The following is a 23,146-nucleotide window of genomic DNA, read 5'->3' on the forward strand; positions in this document are numbered from 1 at the left end:
TGTTCGATGGCTGCGATAGTGGACGAATAGCATGTAGTTTAGACAAACGGAAATGAATTAATTCAAACATCAGAATTGATTGTGGTTGATTAATACATAAAGGGTGTCCCATATAAAACTTTTCACCTGAACATTTAGTTTAATATGAAGTTTTAAAAAATTTCAAAAACTCGTCGATTTTTAATTTGGGGGGCCATCGACTTGCATCATTACTTATTTTGCAATTGCCACCCCTTCGTACGTAGATTGAGGTAGCAACTTTGAAATTTAATGGCACTACAGGGCGTGATACATCGTTTGAAAGTTCTTTTGATACTGACTTTGAATTCGTAAAAAAAATAAAAAAATATGCATTTTCAAGAAAAAAACATTGACATTAAATTTTTGGAATCCATCGTCCTGGAAAATTTCCGAACTCGTCGCTCAAAATGGGGTGGAGCTCCGTTTCGTTGGAACGTCACAAGATTTTCATCCAGCTAATCATCATTCTCCAGAATTTCTGTGATCATGGGATTAATATGATCTTCCAACAAACGTAAATAGCCAGCTCCAGTCAATATTCCTGCCCAGATGTTCAGCTTTTCTGGATACTGAATGTGCGATTCTCTAACACAATGAGGGTTTTCACCCGAGCAATAACGAACATTATGCCTATTCACAGTACCATTTAGAAAAAACTGTAAAGTATATTTTGATTATCTGTAATTATCTTAGATATGATATCACAAAATTCTATTTATCGATCCGGATCATCCTCGTTCAAACAATGCACAAGATGTATTTTGTACGGATGCCATTTATGTTTTTGCAAAATCCGATTAACGTTCGACTTAGGGATCCCTGTAGTAGAGATCTTTTAATATCTCATGAGCCGCGAAATGCGCGAAAGGCGTGGCGTATCCCCATAATTCTTCTAATAAGCACGTTGTGAAAACATTGACTCAGAATTAGACCACGTGCCTCATCACAACTAGAAATGAGCTAAGGCGCTCGGGCATCAATAAAGTTAACTGGCGAACGTTCGTTATATATATTTTTATTGTTTAAATTAAAATAATAAAGAATAGGGCATTTTATTATGATATTTGTAATCGGATCAAAGGCTTGTTTACGCTAGAGCTCGAGAGAGACTGTGAATAATAGGTGCAATGTTTTTAGGATGTAGAATAATTTAGGCGACGGTCGAAATTATGTTTCTGCGCATATGAAGGTCAAAGCTCATAAGATTTTAACATATCTCTACGCTCTAACGATCGTACGGATTGGTGTGGAATCATTATCAGTTTGCCCAAAATTCCTACTTCCATTAATTCGTTAGGAGGATTGGTTTTCTTAAGATTTGCTACGAACCCAGTTTCTCGAAATTTCTTAACAATCCGGCTCACGTACGTATGACTTGCTTGATGATCAGGATGCAACTCATTGAAAATTCGAGCAGTTTATCTAGCACATTCATTTTATTTTCCATAAAGAAAAATGTTTTCAAACTTTTCAGGTAACGAATAAACCATAATGAAAAATTGATAAATGTAAAAGTTGCACTTTGATTGTAAGCCGAATATGAGATTTGATACAACTGAAAATGGTTTCAACAATAACACATTTCCGATAAAATGATATCAAACAAGAAGGTAAAATGGAATGCAATGGAATTTATAAAAAATTATGATAAGAATTTCAACGTTCTTTACGTTTCGTTTATTATTGCTTTTATCATCTGAAGTAGAAACCTTTTTGCATTTTAATAATGAATGTTTTGATGTATGAAAATCTTTTCAGTGGTTAACACATGCTATAAATTAAAATAAAACAATTTTAAATGTAAAAATACAAAATTCCAAAAATATAATTTCAATGTTTTTTCTTGAAAACGAATAACGATTTTTTTTATTTTTTTACGGATTCAAAGTCAGTATAAAAAGAGCTTTCAAATGATGTATCACACGCCCTGTAGTGTCATTTGAAATTTCAATGTTAATACCTTGATCTACGAAGAGGTGGCAACTATAAAATAAGTAATGATGTAAGTCGATATCCCCCTTAAATTAAAAATCGACGTTTTTGGAATTTTTTAAAAACTTCATATTAAACGAAATATTCAGGTGGAATATGGGACACCCTGTACATTCAAAATCGAATCAAAGACTCGTACTAATTTATCCAATAATATTGTAAGCAGGTATTACCTTTGATCGCAGAAATCTCAAATCACAAAGAAAAATTTTGTCAATTTCTCATCGATTGAAAAAGTACAATTTATTATTTATACTGAACTCTTTGTAAACAACCATTATATCTTATTTGTTGATATTAACGGGTAATTTGAAGTAATCAAACCTAAGTACATACCGACGAAGTATAAAACGATTATGGCAGTGGCGGCTCGTGACATTGAGAATAGGTGAAGCATATTTATTGATTGACCAAAAAAAAGCGCCGCAGGCGAAAATTTTCAAATTTTCAAGGTCAAACGGCTTTAAATGAATATGGAAATTTTAGTTGCATTTGCAATATTACCGAAAAACTGACGTTGGCGAGAAGGATTTTCATTTAGATTTTATAAAAAATAGAAATATTAGTTCGGCTCGTGGACTTAATGATAGGTACAGATACAGATGTTAAGCGGGATTGTTAAATCCCTCCTTATTCCACACGCCCGATTTTACACTCGCAATTAAACACGGCATACAAAAAAGTTTTTTTAAATAAACACATCCACACAATCACTTACACTCCGAATACCATTCAATCCGAAACTTCCGAACATACACTTTGTCTTTTGACCTCCCCCTTTTTTCCACATCGAGAGAAGGTACAGGTCTTTCGCAATTTAAAAAATCTTTTTTGTCCTCAATTTTCGGTCTGGAAAATGGCATTTCAAATAAAATACATACAGGATCGTGCATAGGAAACATTTCTACAAATTATTGATATAAAACAAATATTAATAAAGAACCATTATAACCGTGCAGCGTGCACTGGGCAACGTATCGTATAAACTGTTTACACACGATAGACACTAGACAGGCGATGCGCGATGACGATGAGAATGCTGCTTCAACTTTTGCATCACTCGTTCTCCCAGGCCGTAGTTTACACATGCGTTGGCTGCCTCGTTGCCATGACAACCGCCGTACGGAGAGCTACGGAGAGAAGCAGATACATACCAATTTCAATATGAGTCACTTGCGTAGTATACGTTGTATGGTACGAGGTTGATGTTCGCGCTCAACGAAGCCAATGATTTTTTAGAAGGCGTTCACCGCGGAATTATTCTGTTTATTTCTGCGTATAAGACAAACAAACACAATACATTTTCAAAATAAAATTGTACCTAAATCATAAGATTTATATAAAATTTAAAATAATTTTAAATTGCACAAACAAACGGAAATTTTAGGTGAAGCGGTGCGTCACTTGCGTCACCCTACGAGCCGCCACTGGATTATGGTTATATTGAAAATATTTCAACAGATTACTTACATCTGTGTGGTTATAAAAATCAATTTTATATAGTTTAACAAGGCAAAATTGGCAAATTAGGTATTCGTTAATTTTTATTGTATTTTTAATTGCATTGTCCGAGACTTTTCTAATTACTTTTCAAATAATTAATCAAGGAGGTAGCTACGAGTATTAATTTCACGAATGATAGCCGCTATGTATCAGTATACGCAAGTAATTACATATATTTATAAAAAAATCAAATCATTACTTATACAATAAATATGAAGGGACAAATTAGAATCCTTTTTAATTCAGTAGGTACAAATCTTTATTTATTTATAACTAGAATAGAAGAGAATATCTTCATTTAACTATTTTAGTAATAAGTTTTGTAAATTAATGAAAATATCATTAATCATAATTAATTAATTCCTTCACACTTATATACAAGCGATGAGCTGAAAAAGATCAACGATGTTTTCGCTAATTTATAAAATGCATATAAAGTTTAATTAACAAAATACAATTAAAGAGATCATTCTCTTCTATGTGACTGTCATTTTTTCTCTGATGATAAAGTAATAAGCGGAAACTAGTTAGAATAAATAAAGATTATGTACACAATTAAAAAGAAATACCATTTGCCCCATTTAATCAACATTCAGTATTACAACCTACATATTTGTTAAACAGAAGTTGAACAGAAATTCTGTACAAGACTCCGATAGAGTGTTGGACTGGTACCAAATTGAATTTACAAGACTACAGTTTTAGAATATATTATAAAAACGTTAGATTATCTTCAAAAAGTTGACTGAAAAAGTGAAAAAATTTTATTTATAAAAATGCACTTAACGGTTATCGTTATGGCATGCAATATTAACAAAATTGTGGTTCATAGAGACGTGAAGAAAATAACAATAATTTTCAGGAAAGTTTAAATAACACCGAAGAAAGTGAAAATTTATTAGAATTAGGTACCTACTTAATATTTACATCAAATTCAACAAAAAGATTTATATCTGCAGAATCGATAGGAGAAATTGAACACAGACGATATTTAAAAGTAAAAGTAAATCATTCTAACAAACAAGGCCATACAGATTAATAGGATGGGAAACTGGTAAAGCCTGAAGTCTTATTGCAGAATACCACATTTACACGCATTTTTAGTAGCCTGCAACACACATAATGGGTCTGTCATATATTGATTGATGTCCATTTCGATCACAGACTTACCAACATCATATTCATGATAATTTCAGTACAAAAACTGTTTTTGAAGAGAAAAGAACCGAACCAGAAGCTGTTTATGTTTCTACGAAACACAATATTTGAAAATATTATTTTAAACAAATTATTAAGTCACGGCGGTTTCATTTTTCGGACTCGCAAAGAGTTCGGATCTTACGCCGATAGGATACGTAAACAGCTTATGTGAGGATACGTAAACAGCTTATAGTAGGTGTACGCTCAACCATTTATCAATAACGAGCAAGACCTAGTGGCAAGTCATCGACAGTGGAACAAATTTAACTATGAGCAACGGGACAAGTGCAATTGCATACTTATCATTCTTCTATTAAAACTTGTCTCGAATATAATGTTAATATTTTTATACTAAGAAACCTAAGAGTGCCTACTTGGCGTGATCTTAAGAAAAATATACATGGGCGTCACATCCATATGGAGTTTCCATGCATGTAGCCTTTATTTTATTGCATTTCCTTAATATGAAAATTTAATATAACTCATTTTCCAGAAAGAGCGGGTTCTTTCTGGTAAGGTAGGTATCTTTTACTTACCTAAACTTTTTTTCCGAGGGATGTTATGTCTTTCTATACAAATCTCACCTAATTTTGTATAGTTTCTGTCACCTATCCAAATAGCAGCTGCTATCATCTTTGCTTGACATTTCATATCAATGACACAAATGCCAAGTCGCTAGGGCGCACTCACTCCTTAACATAACTCTTTAAACTCTTACATGGTGTCGAAACGTGGAACATCTCCTGCGGATTCTGACAGAACTTCGATGTAAAAAATAGGCTAGACGTGCTACATGATGTCGATTAACTATTAACTTATCCGGCAGCATGCAAATGCAAAATTGTTCGCCTGGATGTGGGTCAGTTGTTGGTCAGGGTCGCTCAGAACAGAGCGATAATGTAACCTAACCTAATAGCCCTGTTTTCACATAAATGTTTTATCTATGACCATTCAGTTCATATCTTACTCAAATGGAAGGAACATATAAAAAGACATATAAAAACATAGAAGGTATTCCGGCCAAAATGGGAATGGTCATAATCCCCATTGAAATACGGGGTTTTATCGGTTATCCCAACAATGTAAAAAATGTTGCATATTTCCTTCAATATCGATTCACTAATAAGTTGTAGACTCTTCTTATATAGATGTTTGAAATTGCTCAGCAGCTTCGTGTTAACAATTATTCTGGTATTCCAATTACACCTCACTAATTTCTCATATACCAAATAAAAATAATGAGAGGTTAAAAGTATGAGATCTAAAAGGTCTATGGAATTGACTATTGCTATCGAGTCAGTGATACGAAAAATGTAAATTAAGCCGTTTTCTGGCTATTCATTATTTGTTTAAAACTGATCGCTAGATAAGAATGACCCCTAGCACATGATGTTCTATGGTTTTTTGTTTATTCTTAGTATTGAGAATTATGGATCTGTTTAGGATATTCATGTTATATCTATGAGCTGAAACGAATAATATGTCGCTTATTTGGATATCTATCCAAAGAATATTATTTATTTATTTATTTATTTATTTATTTAGTTTATTATTAAATTAGTTTATGTTTTAGTATACAGATGGACGTCCGCCTAAAATACATCCGTAATTCGTTCTTTTCTTCACTTTAATTGGATATTATTATACTGTTTTTCTTACTTTAAGGAATACTGCAATTAAGGACATAGGTAGTCATATGTGAAATGGAATTCTTATTTATATCTGAAATGGATATCCATAAATTAAATATCCATCTTTGGCTGTCCAAAGGGATATCTGAACTAAACAAACCCATGAAACATCCTTTTCTGTAGTTTTGTTGGACACCCTTATTATGCGTATCAGCGTATCCATAAAGTGTCCTCATTTCATTAATAAAATGATTATCCCAATTATGGACGTTCATAAGATGTATTTCTATGAACTTAAATGAATATTATAAATTAAACATCCATAAAACATCCTATTTGGTTACTACCCAAATAGATATTATGCAATGTAAGAAAATCCATAAGACGGCATTTTATGTCGTTGGATGGATATTCTTTATGTTTATCAACAAGGTGTCATTTCGTTAATAAAATGAATATTCAATCAATTGTTGACGTATTCTATCAACTTAAAAATACGTATCCATATCCATAAATTAAGCACCATCATTTATTTTATATTATATATTTAAAAAATGTATGATTCTTTATTACCGAGTCTATTAAAAAAAATGGTAAAGGACATGTAAAATTTCGATGTGTAAAATATTTCAATTATTAAAATTATTGTTACACGATAATCATATATACATTTTTAAGTTATGATCAGTAACTAAATAAAAATAATTAAGGAAACTTAATAATACATTTTATTTTTTCCCTTGTTAAGAGACACCTTTCTATGAGACAGTGTGAAAATAAGCTATCTACAAATCAATACACTTACTACAAACTCTTGAATTAGGTACGAATAAAGAACATTCATAGTTTTACACTGTTTACATTTTCACTTTCAATAATTTCAAATAAGTAGGTAGGTACGTATGCCATTAGAGAATAGTCATTAAAAATATGTAGGTACCTATAGATAATTTGAAAATCATTCATTCACACGACAAAATTAGAAAGCAATAAAATCCATACCTGTGCATGTATATTTAAATTCAATAAATTATGGTCATAAATTAAAATTTATGACGTAAACAACACGCACAGTAACTGGTTATTCCACCCCAACTGTCGGGGGTGATTTTGTTTTGTATTCATTTTTGTTTTTGTTGTTATAGAAACGCAACCAGTAATACTCCTGCGCATTTTTGTGAGGCTCGAAGTTTTTGAATCTTTTATTATTTATGTGGGAAATTTATGGAACTTGTTAGAAAGATATTGATATAAAAGTGATAACTATCATAAATTATCTGTTGTATATTTCTAATGTCTGGCTCATATATCACTAAGAAAACACGCAACTACAAGACGAGGTGGCCGAGTGGTTAAGGCGTTGGACTGCTAATCCAATGGGCTCTGCCCGCGTGGGTTCGAATCCCATCCTCGTCGAATTTTTTAATTTTTGAAAATTGGGCATAATCTACATACAGTATATAAAGAGACATGCACAATTATTGTTATATTTTGAAATTCTCATATAGACATTTGCTGCAATCAGATATTTTTAAAATAATGGAATATGAACTTATTTACAATTTATAATGTATGTACCTATACTTATGTCTAGCTAATTTATTTTTTTATAATAAACTAGTTATGTGGTATAATTTTGTTAACATAGTCCTACATAATATAGGTACCTACTTGATTATTTTAGAATTATTTGTTTGACTTGTCTCGCTTGTACAACTTGTTTTTTTTAGTTGGAATGGTTGGTATATTTTTTTAAATGATATTTAGGTATCTAAATTTGCGAATTATTTTCATAAACAAATTGATTTCTTGTAGTTATTGTATTTGGAAAACAGGCTATGTCTAGTCATAATTATCTATTTACACATTATCACAAACCATTTTTAGATTATACAATCATCAATCAATCCTAATTTCAATTCATTCTTTTTAAAATTTCCTTTCTAGTTCCTCCCTTTTTTTAAAAATGGTATTGCTTTGTAGCGCCACCTTTGAGACAGTCGTTCTTCTTTAGCGAAATTTAAATCAAAAACAAAACATAAACAAACATGGCGGGTCAACAATGATATCTGTCAGTGCATTATGAATGTGTTATGACAATTTTAATTATGTAAACGTAAACGTTTAACGTGATTTTCCCATTTTAGTAAACCAGTGTACCTGTTGACCATGAAAAATAACCTCCCACACATCCACATAAATGCATCCCGTGTATTGATTTTTACTGCAGTTGATTTACATACATACTTAAAGAATATGTAAGCATTCAAAAAATATTCTCAAGGGAAAAATGAAAATGGATTCAAATTCAGAGAAGAATGAGACACAGCAAATCGTTATCCAATCAAATAGTTACAATGTGACTGTTATACCAGTGGAATTCAACAGGAATAGGGTGTACAGCAATACACAGAATTCTGATTACTCTGTGGACCAGTTTAGGTAAAGTTATTATTGTTTCATTTAATTTTCACGTTAACCAATATTTTTTTTATGATCAGCGAATACCAGGGAAGAACCCATGACGATTACGTGCAAACGGAAGAATTATCCTCAAGTCAGGGTGCCCTATATTCAGTTTCACAAAGACTTCCACTTGCCAGTACTAGTTACTCCAATTTATGTACCACAGATGTAGGATATAATACTGAGCAAGTGAATTATCCTGGGATGCAACAGGAGTGGGAGAGAGAAAGGACAGTTTCTACGTCTGATAATAGTAAAGATATTAGCTCTGATGCATTGAGTGACAAACAGACTTCTGGTGAGTAGTTTGGTTCAAGTAAATATATTAGCAAATCAAACTTATTTGTATACATGCTAAAATTTAGTTTGCACACCTAAATCAAATATTTGAAGATGTTGATGATTTTTTTTTGATAAAATCATGATCTAACAGTTGTGTGATTATTCGGTGAACCGATGAACATTTTTTACTAGCAAGTAGTTGTTTTTTTTTATGTATCTAATATTGTTGGTTGCCTAATACATTGTGTGAAATTGATCGCTGCTAATACCTGGTTTAGTCACTAACACAAGTCAGCAGGTTTAAGCATTTGAGTAGAAAATAAAGTAGATTATTAGTATGGGAATAAGGCATGACATATTTGCCAGGTTATATGTACATGATAACCCTTAAGCACATTTCGATAATAATGGGTAAAAAGTTCCTTTGATAAAAAAAATTATTCTGTTATAATTTGATGAAATTTCAGATATAAAGGTTTTATGTGATGCTGATTAAGGGGGTAAATTTTCATAATAATATAATTTCATTTCAAATTTAGTTTGCAATGTTGTATAGACAATTAAATACATTAGTCATTAAGCACATTAGAAAAGGAAATGTTAAATTTGTAATGTGCAGTCAATTTAATTCGACTCACAAAATTCATTTCAATATGTGGGCTTCTCGTAGCTCGTCTTTAAATCTGTAAAGTGTTTACAGCGGTGGTGATGGCTAGGTGTTTCTATGTGTGAATTTGGTATACCATGTATGTCAGACTTGGTCGGTTCACACAATCGACTAATCAAACCTCTCCGTATATGGGTACATAATGAAAAAAAATTATATTATATCTGGTTATCAATAATATATTTGTATAAATTCATATAATAATACATAAGTAATAATAATAGAAATCTCTATTTATCTAACACAAATAAGAATAAAATTGCACAAAAAAATGTGATGTAAGTAAATGCAAATATTTTTATTACGTTTATTGCTTCCAAACATTAAAAAGTGTAGGTAAGTACATATTATTTTATTATTTAATTCACTGTGAATGAAATGTATAGAGTTTTCTAAATAATTGCTGATATAACACACACATAACAAAGCATAAAGACAAAACATTTACACAAAAAATGTTTCTAATTTGGAGTAGGTTGGTGATATATTTGATATTGAACAGTCTAACAAAAGCGTTGTAGGAATTATATTATTAGTCAAAATCAGTCTTCGAAAATATCATTTTATGTTATACAGATTTACAATGCGAGGATTAAATTCTTTTTATGCGAAGGAAAAATAAAAGTGACAGACGAATAGTTTTTAAGACATCGAAAGAAAAAATTTATTCATTCATAAAATATTTATGAAGAGGTGTTATAATTATTTTTCCTTTTTTTGCATATTTGTTTTCTAGACATCATTTACAAAATATTAAAACTTTTCCATTTTGTTTTTTTTGACATAGTGTTAAAATAGTTTACAAGTAAATAAGAATTGCTAATGCCTCTATTTTAAGATAAAATAATAAAACGAAGTTACAGGATTGAAATCTGATGATCTTTTTTGTTTAAATCAAATAAATTGTTTATTGGAGTTAAACTATTTTATTTTAATTTCCTTGAAAATTATCGGTTCAAATTTCAGATGACGTGTCATTCAGAATGCTTTTAAAAAAAGTAATTTTTGTCAAAAATTGATATGCCCAGTGCTCATTTTTTTCCTATAAAGAACTTAATCTTCACATTGAATTTTGTCACTGATAAGAGATCTCTTAGAAAATATTTAAAAACAAATATTTATTAAAGTTAAACTATCCCTGTGTGAATATTCCACATCATTTATTAACTTTGTTAAATAAATGTTTTATTTCGATTTCGGCATAATACATTAATGTAATGTGAATAATTACATATAATAATAATATAAATGACAAAAATTATGTCAAAACAATTAAGTATAATAAATCAGATTTATACATGCACTACCCCATGATGTATACCTACATAACAGTGATTAATTTCATTCCTCATAATTTCATAGAAATTAATATATGTATGGATCAACATGGCGACTATTTCTCTAACTCGCATCAAGATTAGATTTGTTCCTGGATGTCTTATTCTTGTCACTATCATCTGATATATTTTTACTGCTGGTGCTTTTCGAAGTTGAATTGTCTGCCACGTCTGTATGTGTACTGCGCATAACCAAATTATTCACCTTTTTCTTGAAGAAAGTTCGGAAGCCCTTATGCCACCAAGCATAAATTACTGGGTTAAGAAAACTGTTCATGAAACCAAGTATGGCCAAAGGGCTTGCAATTAGGGTTCTCATCGTTTTGCATTTTTTGCTTGTATTGTCGATGTCACAGTTGAAGACATATATGAGGCTTGTAATGAAATACGGGCACCAAGTCAGGACAAAGCTACCGGTTGTAAAAAGTACCACTTTTATTGCCTTCCACTTGTTTGGTGACTTTACCGAGCTGGATGGTTTTTTCTTGAAAAATCTCAATATGCCTTTTTCTTTCACTTGAGGTTGTTCTTCATTCTCTGAAGTGTTACCCCCACCTCTAAACATCCTTATGTTTCCTGAAGAAATATCTTCCTGTATATTTGTATTATTTCTGTTTCTTGTCTGTTGTTGGAGTTGAATAATTTTCTTTATGGCGTGATAAAGTATTATTGAATACAAGAATATAACCACTAAAAGTGGAACGATCCCCACTAAGACTGTGAGCAGCACCAATCCCTTTGGGGCAAGAATTATAAACCAGCAAATTCTTCCATTGTTTGTGTCACCGTACCATCCCATAAGGGGTAAAAAGCCAACAAAGAGACCTGGAAATTTGTAATTGTTTTTATTATTTTATACTATCAATTTATTAGGTGTTTTCGAATAAACTTAAGTAATAATAAATAAAGATGACATGGCATACTTGATACCTATGTGCTAAGTTCATTCGAAATAGCCTTTTGTTTTTTGCTTAATTCTGTGGTTTAGAATGGGACAGTACCATTTTTTTACTCATGTTTGTAATTTACCAATATAAATATTATTATAAACATCATGAAAATGTAATCATAGTTTTATTATCATTATTCACATATGGCATCTCCTTCATAAAATAGAAAAACAATACATTTACCTTTGGGTTATTGCCATCTGTACATCCATAAAAACTGTTTAATATTGTTTATTGAACTTACTGGTAACTGCCAATATTTACGTAAATTGAATGATGTAAATATATGAAAACGAAATTTAGACATTAAATCTCCATCAATTAATTGATTAAAATTATCTAATATAATAAATGTTTATTTGTTTATTTTTCATCCATCAACAACATAATGCTATTAAACTTCTTGGAATTTCTATATAATGCTGAGGTATCTAAATGTGAATTCTTATTAATCTTTCCCTTTTTGGCTTCATCTATTCGATGTTTATTATTTTATGATTATTGTTATTATCAGAATTCCTAAAATATATTGCACTCATGTAGTCAGTGTCATTTATTTTACTAATTTTTCTGTGAAAACTGTTTCACTTTATAGGCCTATATAACCTATGATGCTTGGATTGATATGTGTTTGCTTTTAATTTGCAAACTGTGTTTGTATGTATTAGTTGTCTATATTACATATAGTTGAAAACTTTGGAATTATCCGGATGCCGGATGCCTATATCGATTGTGTTTAAAACGACGTTTCCTGGACATTGTATTTTACAATGTATGTTCATTTTATGATCTTCTGCGTTATTAAAAACATTGGATAAACAAACAAACATAAACAAATTTATATATGTATATGAAATCAGAAGAAATAAGTTTTCCTAGCAGCCTATAATCAAGAGTGTATTAATCTCGGAAAACGTTACAGACAAAGAAATGGCGATAAAATTATTGAATTGCAAGTAAAATAATCTATTATCGACGCATAATGCAGAAAAATTGATGTATCTTCAAAGCTAGAAGTTATAAATACCGTTGAAATTATAAATAATAATTGTAATATGGGCTGGGGAATAATTAATGTCTGTTTTTTTCCAAATTTAAAAATTCAAATGAAAATTAAATGAATTGTCAAATTGACACGTCATTCGGAAAATAACTAATTAGAATTACCCTATCACAATGCGTTTTTGGCTGCATCGTTAGATTTCATTTTTGGGGATTTTCATTCATTTAAAATGGAATGTCAACTTGATAAAATTGTTAATTTTCGGCACTTGCTTATTTTTATTTTTAATCGAGACAAGGAAAACGCTAAAGCCACTCCGATGGTTCCCGCGTAAAGAAGGTGATGTCAACCTTAAAGATATGAATCGTTCCGGGCGTAAAGAGGAATGGAATTGACTTCTTCACGAAAATCCAAGACAATCAACAAAGGAATTGGCTCATGAGATGGAATGTGATCACAAAAAAGTAGTAAACCTGCATTCGATGGGAAAAGACTCGGCGCTTGGGTCCCACATATTTTGAAAAAAAGCAATAAGAATCAACGCTCCGCAATTGCTGCTGGTTTGCTCTGTCGTCATCGATCAACACATGGAACGTTTTCTTCATCGTATTGTCGTTGGTGATGAAAAATGGTGTCTGTACGTGAACTTGAAACAGCGGAAAGAATAAATAAGCTCCAAAAAAACAAGTAACTCTGCGAACAAGACCAAAACTGCAGCCTCGAAGGACAAGTTATGCGTCTGATGGGATTGGAAAGGGAAAAAGACCTGATCGACGATACAAGTTCTTTTGCAACATGACAATGTGCTACCACATATCGCCAATACGATCAAAACGACCATTCGGGAGTTGAATTGGGAACTGCTTCCCCACACGCTTTACTCCCCCGATCTCGCGCCTAATGATTTTCGCCTCTTCCGCTCTTTGTGTTTCTTTCAACAACGACAATGAGTCATGAGCTTGGTTGGATGAGTCAAAACCGGAGGATTCTACAGAAGAGGCGCCAAGAAATTTGTTGAATGTTGGGAGATCATAAATAACGGTGGAGAATACATATCTGATTAGCGTATTGATAATTGCAGTTAAAAAAAAATATATTTTAAATTAAAAAAAAACGGACATTACTTTGTTCCCAACCCAATACATTACTGGAAATTAAAATGTTCAACTTAGATAGTATTAGTATTTATATTGACAAAAATGACGATTTGATATTTAAAATTATTGAAAATGATGGAATTTGGCTACGATTTGATACTTAAGAAGATTATGATGGAAATGGAAATTCAGTAACTTTTTATATTTTATTGCAATCAGATAAAGTTAAAGTTTTGAAGAGAAAAGGAATAGATTAAAAAATGTCTATATTAGTCTATTTTTGAACTTCATTGTCCGTTGCTCTTGAAGTAGCAGGTGTCATAACATAATGTTATTGTTATTTAGTAAACCCTAAATAGGTCAGCTATTAAATGTTTCAAATCTTTTGTCTTTTGTGGGGACGGCGGCTCACTGTTTCTCTAGCGGTAACGGTTTTAGAATTATTTAAGATTAAAAATTCAAACGTAATTAAAAAAGAGGTAGTTCAATTTTTAAAACAGTAATGAATTTTACGTACTAACGTAACATAACTTTGATCACTTAACCGATTTCGAAGATATTTAAAAATATATACTAGTTAACCATAGAACAGATAGAAAAAAAGTCGGAAATTCGAATTCATAATCCAAATTCCATGTTCAAATTCGGAATTCAGATTCAGTGTCGGTAATATAAATTTAAAAATAAATAAGTTAGGATGTCCCTTCTACGCCTTGATAGTAAAACTATTATACATATTTTGGGGAATTAGAGGGAAAGAGACAAATGTAAAATTCGTACAAACTACAACTGTAACCTAGATACTATCGATACTATCTATTTTGTGATACAGTTGCTGTTACTAACGGGCTTTGGGTGTAATGCTCTTTGATATAGATATATTGTTCTCTTTAATGATCTAGGCAGATGAAAAAATTCTTCGAAAATTTCACTTACCAATGGCCCATGAGACGCATATGAGCAGCCTGGCTCGCGTTGGGTAGACCCATCTTTGGTACTGCATACCATGAAGAATGTACAAAAATCTGTCGACCGCAATCAATCCCACTGAATAAACTGATGTAAGAGTACTGGAAACAATCAGACCTAAAATTATAACATTACTATTATTTTAATCTATTCTTTCGTTGCAAAGTATAATAGGTACCTAATTGGACAGCGCAGAGGTAATGATCTCGTTTATCTTTGGGATAGACCTGTCCAAAAACCACGGCGACGCCTGTCACTAGGTCGGTCATCGCCACGTTACCTAGGAATAGATAGGTGGATCTAGGTTGTTGACCTAAAAATATAGAATGGAGTAAAATTATAATTTTTTCAGTTATAAATTCAAATGGAAAATCATTATAGGGTGTAACCTAAGTACGTTAAAATATTTAAGTGGGGTATTCTTGAGTTAATTCTAAGAAAGGAAGTTTATATAAACCTTTGTCCGGAAATGCCTCTGTGAGTGTTGAAATAAAAATTTTATTTTCGATTTTCTTAAATAACTTTTACGAAAAATACATTTTTCGCACAAAATTTGGTAACCGGTTTTTTTTTTGAGATGAGAAATCATAATTTGATATTATAGGATATTGATTATGTCATATGGTATGGAACTACAACGTTGATGGTTTTTTATTGCATGAATCGTTCAAATGGTTATTTAGAATAAAAAAACCGCGGAGTGTTATTAAATTTGAGGGTGGAAATTGGAGATAGGGGTTAAAATGCAACTCTTACGGTTTTTTGAGTATATCTCGAAAACGAAGCAAAATTTGAGGGTATTGCATAGGAAAAATTTTGTAGATAATGATATATATAATCAATATTGTCATAAATTCAGTAAAAACCGAAAAAAATGGCAAAGTTTGAACGACCATAACTCAGTCTATTTTCATCGAAAAAACTTTTATAACCCATCATTTTATAGAAAATTTTATATACTTTTTTCTCTATAAAGCAATGCCTATACCTATCTCTGTTCAGATAAAAGTTATTTGCATAAAAGTAAAAAAAAACAAAAAATTGAATTTTTTACATTTTTTGTTAAATTGTTTTTAATATATTTTGCAGTAAATGATTTTTTTAAATAAGCTATTTCGATAGAAAATCTCATTATCTACAAAATTTTTCTTATGCAATACACTCAAATTTTGCAGAACATGACTAATGACCTTGAGCGAAAATTGTAATAAGTTGAGTTATCTTAGTTATATGTATATTAGGGTGGCCCAAAAAAAACGAATATTTTCTTTTCGTGTCTCATGAAAATTTGTTAGTTTATCATGTTTCAAAAGCCCCCTCAAAAAAAATTTTTTTAGAGTACGCTCAGGATTTTTTAAAATTTCCAAATTCGTCAAAAATTGAATTTTATTTTTTCTCGTTATTTTATAATTTTCTAGGTTGAAAAAAATCTATTCTGAAAATTTCAAATCGATATTTTAATTTCTAAAGGTCACATAATTATTTTAACTTTCAAAGTAGTGTACTTACCTATGTTTACGAGCGACCTCTAAAAAATAAATATCAACGAACTAATATTTTTTTTATTGAATTTGATGAATAAAAGAATAGAAATAAATCACGAGACACTTAAATTCTAAAAAATTAAAAATTATAAATATTTGATACTCACAGTGCGGTAGTAAATTTTGCCTCGAGAAATTTTTTAAGTGTCTCGTGATTTATTTCTGTTCTTTTGTTCATCAAATTCAATAAAAAAAATTATTAGTTCGTTGATATTTATTTTTAGAGGTCGCTCGAAAACATTTTAGATACACTACTTTTAAAGTTAAAATAATTATGAGTGACCTTTAGAAATTAAAATATCGATTTGAAATTTTCAGAAACGAGATTTTTTTCAATCTAGAAAATGATAAAATAACGAGAAAAAATTAAAAAATTCAATTTTTGACGATTTTGGAAATTTTTGACTTGATATTTTGAGGGGGCTCTTAAAACATGATAAACTAACATATTTTCACGAGAGACACGAAAAAAATATTCGTTTTTTTGGGCCACCCTAATATACATATACCTAAGATAACTCAACTTATTACAATTTTCGCTGAAGGTCATTAGTCATGTTCTGCATCGTATTTTTTTTTATAATTCCGTAATAATATACTTATGTAAGTAATCTCACACTATATTAAACTATACAGGGATTTATTTTGGAAAATATCAAAAATCCTCATTTGGATGTAGACCTTCACATCTGAAAAGTGGTTAAATCAATGGGCAGGTTTTTGAGTTATTTTAAAAGAACTAAAATTTTCCAAGATATTTGAAACCCTAAATAACTAATTAAGCAATTGTAGGTATAGGTAAGTTGGGTTAAATAGGATTATTCTAAGCCAAGGAATCTCTGGCTAAACGTATGTACATTTTCCGGACACTCCATATAATATAATACTTACAAACTGATTTTAACCTTATAAACCTTAATTATTACAACCTTAATAAACAATTATTGTCTCGTACTGTATAATAATTTAATAGAGGTTATAATATGTTTTTCTCAGCGCGTCATTAAAAAAATGTTCTTGTTTAAGAGAGAATTTCAAGATAAATTAGAAATATATATCTAGAGGAAGTGCCGTTTAAATTAAAAATGTTTTGTTTATTCTGACTAAGCCGGAAGTTGAAATTAATGTCTGATTTCTCTAAAAAATAATCATACTCGTAGTCTGTTAAGTAGGCCATGGAATAACTTATGTTTTTGTTTACGGATGATCAGATTGTGGTTTTCAACATTTCCGTCAAAGTAATAGTTCGGTTACTTAAAGTACAACTTGTGAAAGGTTTAAAACATGATTTGGTTTCAAAGTTTTTTAATTTATGTTTATGTAATTCAATTTAAAAAACAAGATTCTTTCAGTTAGGTCTTCATTTTACTGTAAAAAAAACTGTTTAACGTCTGCATATCAGTGGACAGACATTATTAAATTCTGTAGAAATACTTATGAATGGAAATAGTCAAATTTTATTTTTACCTTTCTTTAAGATAAGGCCGCTGGAGATCACGACCACCAGATTTAATAATATTATTAGGCTGCCGATAGTTGGAATCAGATAATCGTAGAGCAGGAAACTAGCTTTTGTTCCTGAGGCGTTTGTATCCACTGTATCGTTTATATTCAAAGATTTATTTACCAATGGAAAGTCTGTTGAAGAAATATTTGTGATAGTTTCCATTTCTGCTAGTATTGGAACCTGAAAGTTACATAAAATCAATATATTTAACGTATTTTATTTTTGAAAAATATACAATAATACAAAAATATGATCGTACGAAGTGGTAAAATCGTAGGTAGGTAACTGGAATAGCAAAATATTTTGTTTTTCGTCAGTACTACCTAGTACCTCTAGGTAGTCTAGCTTCAAATTTATTAAAATTGGGTGACGGAGAAAATGATTTGACTTAGATTGCACTGGATCTAAATTCGTAGAAAAATCTCATCTCATCGGATATCTTAACAAATGGACCCCGCACGTTTCTTATGGGAAGTGGCCCTTGGTGAAATTTTCTGAAATTGATATATGTATTCGCTATACGGAGGAGCTATTTTGAGGAGGAGGTATTCGAGCTCCTGATCAAAAGTCTCCATGGGCACAAAGTGTAATAATGGACATATTTCGAGATATAGGGGGTAGAAAGTGAAGTTCGACATAACCTCCAATCGTCGGCCCTAGAATGACTTCTGGCTTTATGTTTGTGACGGACAGGGGTTTTCGTGATTTCCAAATTCTAACCTAATGTCGGAAATGACAATTGTCACTTCATAAGTGACACCCGATCTTTTAAATGCATCAAAATCACTTAAAAAATACTGGTAGTACGCCCGGTCCAGCAGTGAGGTTAGAAAGTACTTTCGCTAAGGGCAGTTCGTTGACCATGGAAAGGTCCGTTGACTTGTATGACGGTATGCGGGGTATTTTGGGTCGCTCTAACCGAAAAAATATGGTCTTAGAGTCCAAATGTGGTCCCATTGCTTTCATTGGCCGTTTTTGGTAATTTTTGCTGTTTTTCGTGTTTTTCTCTAATAAATTGACTTTTCTGGGCAAAATACTTCAAATAAAAGTTATAGAGAATTCAATTACGAACATTTTGGAATTTTTTTTCTTTAGCTAAGTTACCCCACTGGGGGTAATTCCTAACTTTTCCTGCAGTTTTCCTCAGTGATCTCCCGGATTTTCGCGGATGACGGCAGGAAACTTTCCATGAAAGTTGTGAATTATGTACCTAATCGAGTTCATTTTGGCAACTTTAGTGTCCCAATGTGAGCACCCTCTTGGAGTGAGATTTTGTTATGAACAATAAGTCGGATTAAAAACATTCTAAGCCTCCCCGCGAAAAAAACGTAGCTAGAGAAAAAAATCCAAAATGTTCGGAATTGAATTCTCTATAACTTTTGTATGAAGTATTTAGCCCAGGGAAATCGATTCATTAGAGAAAAACACGAAAAACCGCAAAAAATTCACAAAAACGGCCAATAAAAAAACGGACCATATTTACAGTCTACGACCATTTTTTCGGTTAGAGCGACCCAAAATACCCCGCATACCGTCATACAAGTCAACGGACCTTTCCATGGTCAACGAACTGCCCTTAGCGAAAGTACTTTCTAACCTCACTGCTGGACCGGGCGTACTACCAGTATTTTTTAAGTGATTTTGATGCATTTAAATGATCGGGTGTCACTTATGAAGTGACAATTGTCATTTCCGACATTAGGTTAGAATTTGGAAATCACTAAAACCCCTGTCCGTCACAAACATAAAGCCAGAAGTCATTCTAGGGCCGACGATTTCTATATTGGAGGTTATGCCGAACTTCACTTTCTACCCCCTATATCTCGAAATCTGTCCATTATTATTATTACACTTTGTGCCCATGGAGACTTTTGATCAGGAGCTCGAATAGAACAACATATATCAATTTCAGAAAATTTCACCAAGGGCCACTTCCCATAAGAAACGTGCGGGGTCCTTTGTACAATCGAAGCGGTTATATTGGATAAGAATTTATACTATTATACGGTTTACCTTTTACTTTGTTGTTAATGTCTCCCATTGTGATGTTACTTCATTTATCCTTTCATGACTGCATTTCATATAATAAAACAAATCCATTATTTTGACTCTATTGAAAGAGGTTTCGGAAAACTATACCATCAATTCAAGATCATACAAAAATAACACGATTTTTTACTATAGACCATAGGTCAGCCTACCGTCTTTTGTTTTGGAGATGTAAGGCGTCAAATAATTAAAAAAATTATAATTTTGGCATTAATTTTCCAAAAAAAAAACAACATAATGCTTTGAAATCTGATATAGGTAAGTCTTTGGAGTTGCTGAATGCTTCAGTGTATTTGGTTTTTGACCAGGTAGAAAGTTATAGGTTTATCCAGTTACATTTTTTGAAGTTTTTTTTACAGTGTATATTATACATATAAAGGGTGTCCCAAAATTCACACAGAAAGCAATTTTGAGAGAAAACACAGGTTTTTAATTAAAAATTGTACATTTTTTATTGATACAGTGCTCAATTTCCTCCTTCAAGTCGTGGATGGTCGCGAGCTTATTGACATAAACTTTAAACTTCAATAAACTCAAAAAAAAAATCAACAGCATTAAATTGCATAATCTGGATGCCGATCCTGATCACCAAAACAATTACACTGTTTCAGATCACTAATTTTGTTTTCCTGAATTTTTGAATTAATCTCTTCACAGTTGTAGTTAAATCAGTATCCCGACCATATTTTTTACGAAAACTGCCGAACCTTCATTATTTTTAAAATATTGCTCAACAATAAAAACGCGTTGTTCTTTCGTGCAGCGCATTATTTTTAATAACTCTGAATTGTCAGCTGTCACGTTGTCTTTTTTTTTCGTTGGCAACATTTTACCGCCACAAATGACCCAAATTTAAATCTTGCCTGAATTTTCGGACACCCGATATTATAATGTAAAATTTTATTTTACATAAAAACAGTACTCTTGTCGAGAAAAAACAATTGACTATTTCAAAGTCAATCAGCTTTTTTGTTCCTTAATATACAGAGTGTCTGAAAACGAACGGGTCATACTTCAATGATAGCTTTCTTGAGTAGAAATGTATCTTTAGATCAAGTAATCTTGATATAATTTTGCTTGCTTAAAAAGGTATCAACGGTAAAAAGAACATACCTTTTTAAGGAAGTAAAATTATATTTCAAGCTTGTACGTTGAAAATGTAACTTGATCTAAAAGTGTATCTGCATTCAAAGAACTTACCCTTGAAGTATGGTCCATTTGTTTCGGGATAACCTGCATATTACTAAGTGAAGTTGGTTGATTTTGGGACAGTCTATTGCTTTTTTCTTGAAAATTATAGGTTTTCAGTGATTTAAACTAATATATTTTTTTTATGTAAAATGAAATGTTACATTGTAATATATGACATACATTGCAAAAAGCCTTACATCGAAAAAGTTGTGCCACTGGGTAAGGCCGTAGCTAGTAATCTCTGACAGATGGTCAAAAACTAATAACAATAACATTGACATATTTAACACCCTCAACAATTACCTGTACCAAATTTCAATGCGTAACAATGTTTTTTGGAAAAGATATTTAGTACGAAATTTTTTTGAAAAAAAAAAAAACAAAAGACATCCATAGGGAAAAATTGTATTATATTCTGTTGTATCAGATTCTAAAAATGTGGTACCGTTTTCAAAAACGCCCTGGAGAAGTATTAAATTTTGTATCCGTAATATGTGCTTTTTTTATAAGAAATGATATATTACAATAAATATTAATAAGTCATAGACCTTGAGTGTCGTGTCAGTTATATTTTATAATTATATTTTATTAGTATACGGGGTGATATGTACCTACTTCTGTGAACTTAAAAAATATCATTTGTAGATAATTTGTAGTTTAAATCTGTTCAATTCAGTGCGAGCGAGTTTTTATTATTGTTTTGTTCGTTTTATATTTAAGATCCTATACACTATTAAAATTTTTTATTTCCCATTAGATTTTAACAATAATTAATAATAATTGAATCTTGAATTCTGAAGTTTTATATTCCTTCGAAGTACATATTTTAAAAATATATAATATCTGGAAATTAAATTATTGCGAAATATGTAATAACTTTATTATCTACTATATACCTACAATTTGCTCTCACTACATGTAGTTGTGATTGGAAAAAATAAATTGCAGTTGTTAACATGTTTGTATCCTGTCGCAATTTTAGAAATATACCTGTGTATTCTAGAAAAAAATATTTGTTCAATTTATGGATATATGATAATACATAATATGATAAGTGCGGATATTATTTGGATGGCTGATTGCCAGCAATCAATTCCGGTATGGTAAATAAATAAAGGGTAATCGGAGAGCGACACAGTTATGGTTTTATTAATACTCGTTTAATGTTTAATGAAATAGAAATTAATTAGTTAATTATCGTATTCATTTGTCGCGCAGTTTAATTCATTTGTTTTGATAAAACTGTAGTGAGGAGGAACTTTGTAAACAAAAGAAACCTAGTACGTCGTTCAGACTAGGTTTGCATTTTTACTTTTTAATATGCATCTATTACTGACCTTCATGAATGTCAAAATACCAAGTTATCTTCCGAGTCGACTTTGACATTTTCTAGACATCTCATGCCTCTTTATATTCTAAGCAAGTTTTTTCTTTATAATACCCTGTTATACACCCCATTGATAGTAGTCACTTTATTCAATATTTTTCCTTTCAGTACTATAAATTATAGGTGTTATAGGTCATATAAATTATTAGATTGTTCTTTGTTTATTTTATACAGGGTGTGGCGTCTTTAATGCAGAAAATGAAAAACCTAGACTCTTGACAATAAATGAAGTAAAATAATATATGCTACCATAAGGCGATTATGAGATTTGAGTATCAAAAATATTTTCCAAAAAATTACAAGAAGTGACAAAATGTTAATGCCGGTCCTGTTTAACATAGCGCAAAAAA

General features: G+C 31.1%; 2 protein-coding genes and 1 non-coding gene across 3 annotated transcripts in view; 2 read left to right on the plus strand and 1 right to left on the minus strand.

Moving 5' to 3' along the window:
- Nucleotides 1-7,681: 7,681 nt before the first annotated feature.
- Nucleotides 7,682-7,763, plus strand: Trnas-gcu. Its single transcript has one exon. It is a non-coding gene; the product is annotated as a tRNA-Ser (tRNA).
- A 651-nt stretch (nt 7,764-8,414) lies between these two features.
- LOC108905472 (FERM domain-containing protein 8) overlaps nt 8,415-23,146 on the plus strand; it is a 35,796-nt gene continuing 21,064 nt past the window's right edge. The window contains exons 1-2 of the mRNA XM_018708345.1: nt 8,415-8,789; nt 8,849-9,111. Of these exons, the coding sequence (XP_018563861.1) occupies nt 8,638-8,789; nt 8,849-9,111 (415 nt within the window). The 5' untranslated portion in view covers nt 8,415-8,637. The remainder of the gene's footprint in view (nt 8,790-8,848; nt 9,112-23,146) is intronic.
- The window catches only part of LOC108905473 (glucose-dependent insulinotropic receptor-like), an 18,821-nt gene continuing 5,703 nt past the window's right edge, over nt 10,029-23,146 (minus strand). Inside the window, exons 2-5 of the mRNA XM_018708346.1 lie at nt 18,130-18,349; nt 15,297-15,431; nt 15,086-15,235; nt 10,029-11,924 (exon numbers count right to left, since the gene is read on the minus strand). Of these exons, the coding sequence (XP_018563862.1) occupies nt 11,164-11,924; nt 15,086-15,235; nt 15,297-15,431; nt 18,130-18,349 (1,266 nt within the window). The 3' untranslated portion in view covers nt 10,029-11,163. The remainder of the gene's footprint in view (nt 11,925-15,085; nt 15,236-15,296; nt 15,432-18,129; nt 18,350-23,146) is intronic.

Source organism: Anoplophora glabripennis, unplaced genomic scaffold (genome assembly GCF_000390285.2).
Source record: "Anoplophora glabripennis isolate ALB-LARVAE unplaced genomic scaffold, Agla_2.0 scaffold267, whole genome shotgun sequence".
Lineage (NCBI taxonomy): Eukaryota > Metazoa > Arthropoda > Insecta > Coleoptera > Cerambycidae > Anoplophora > Anoplophora glabripennis.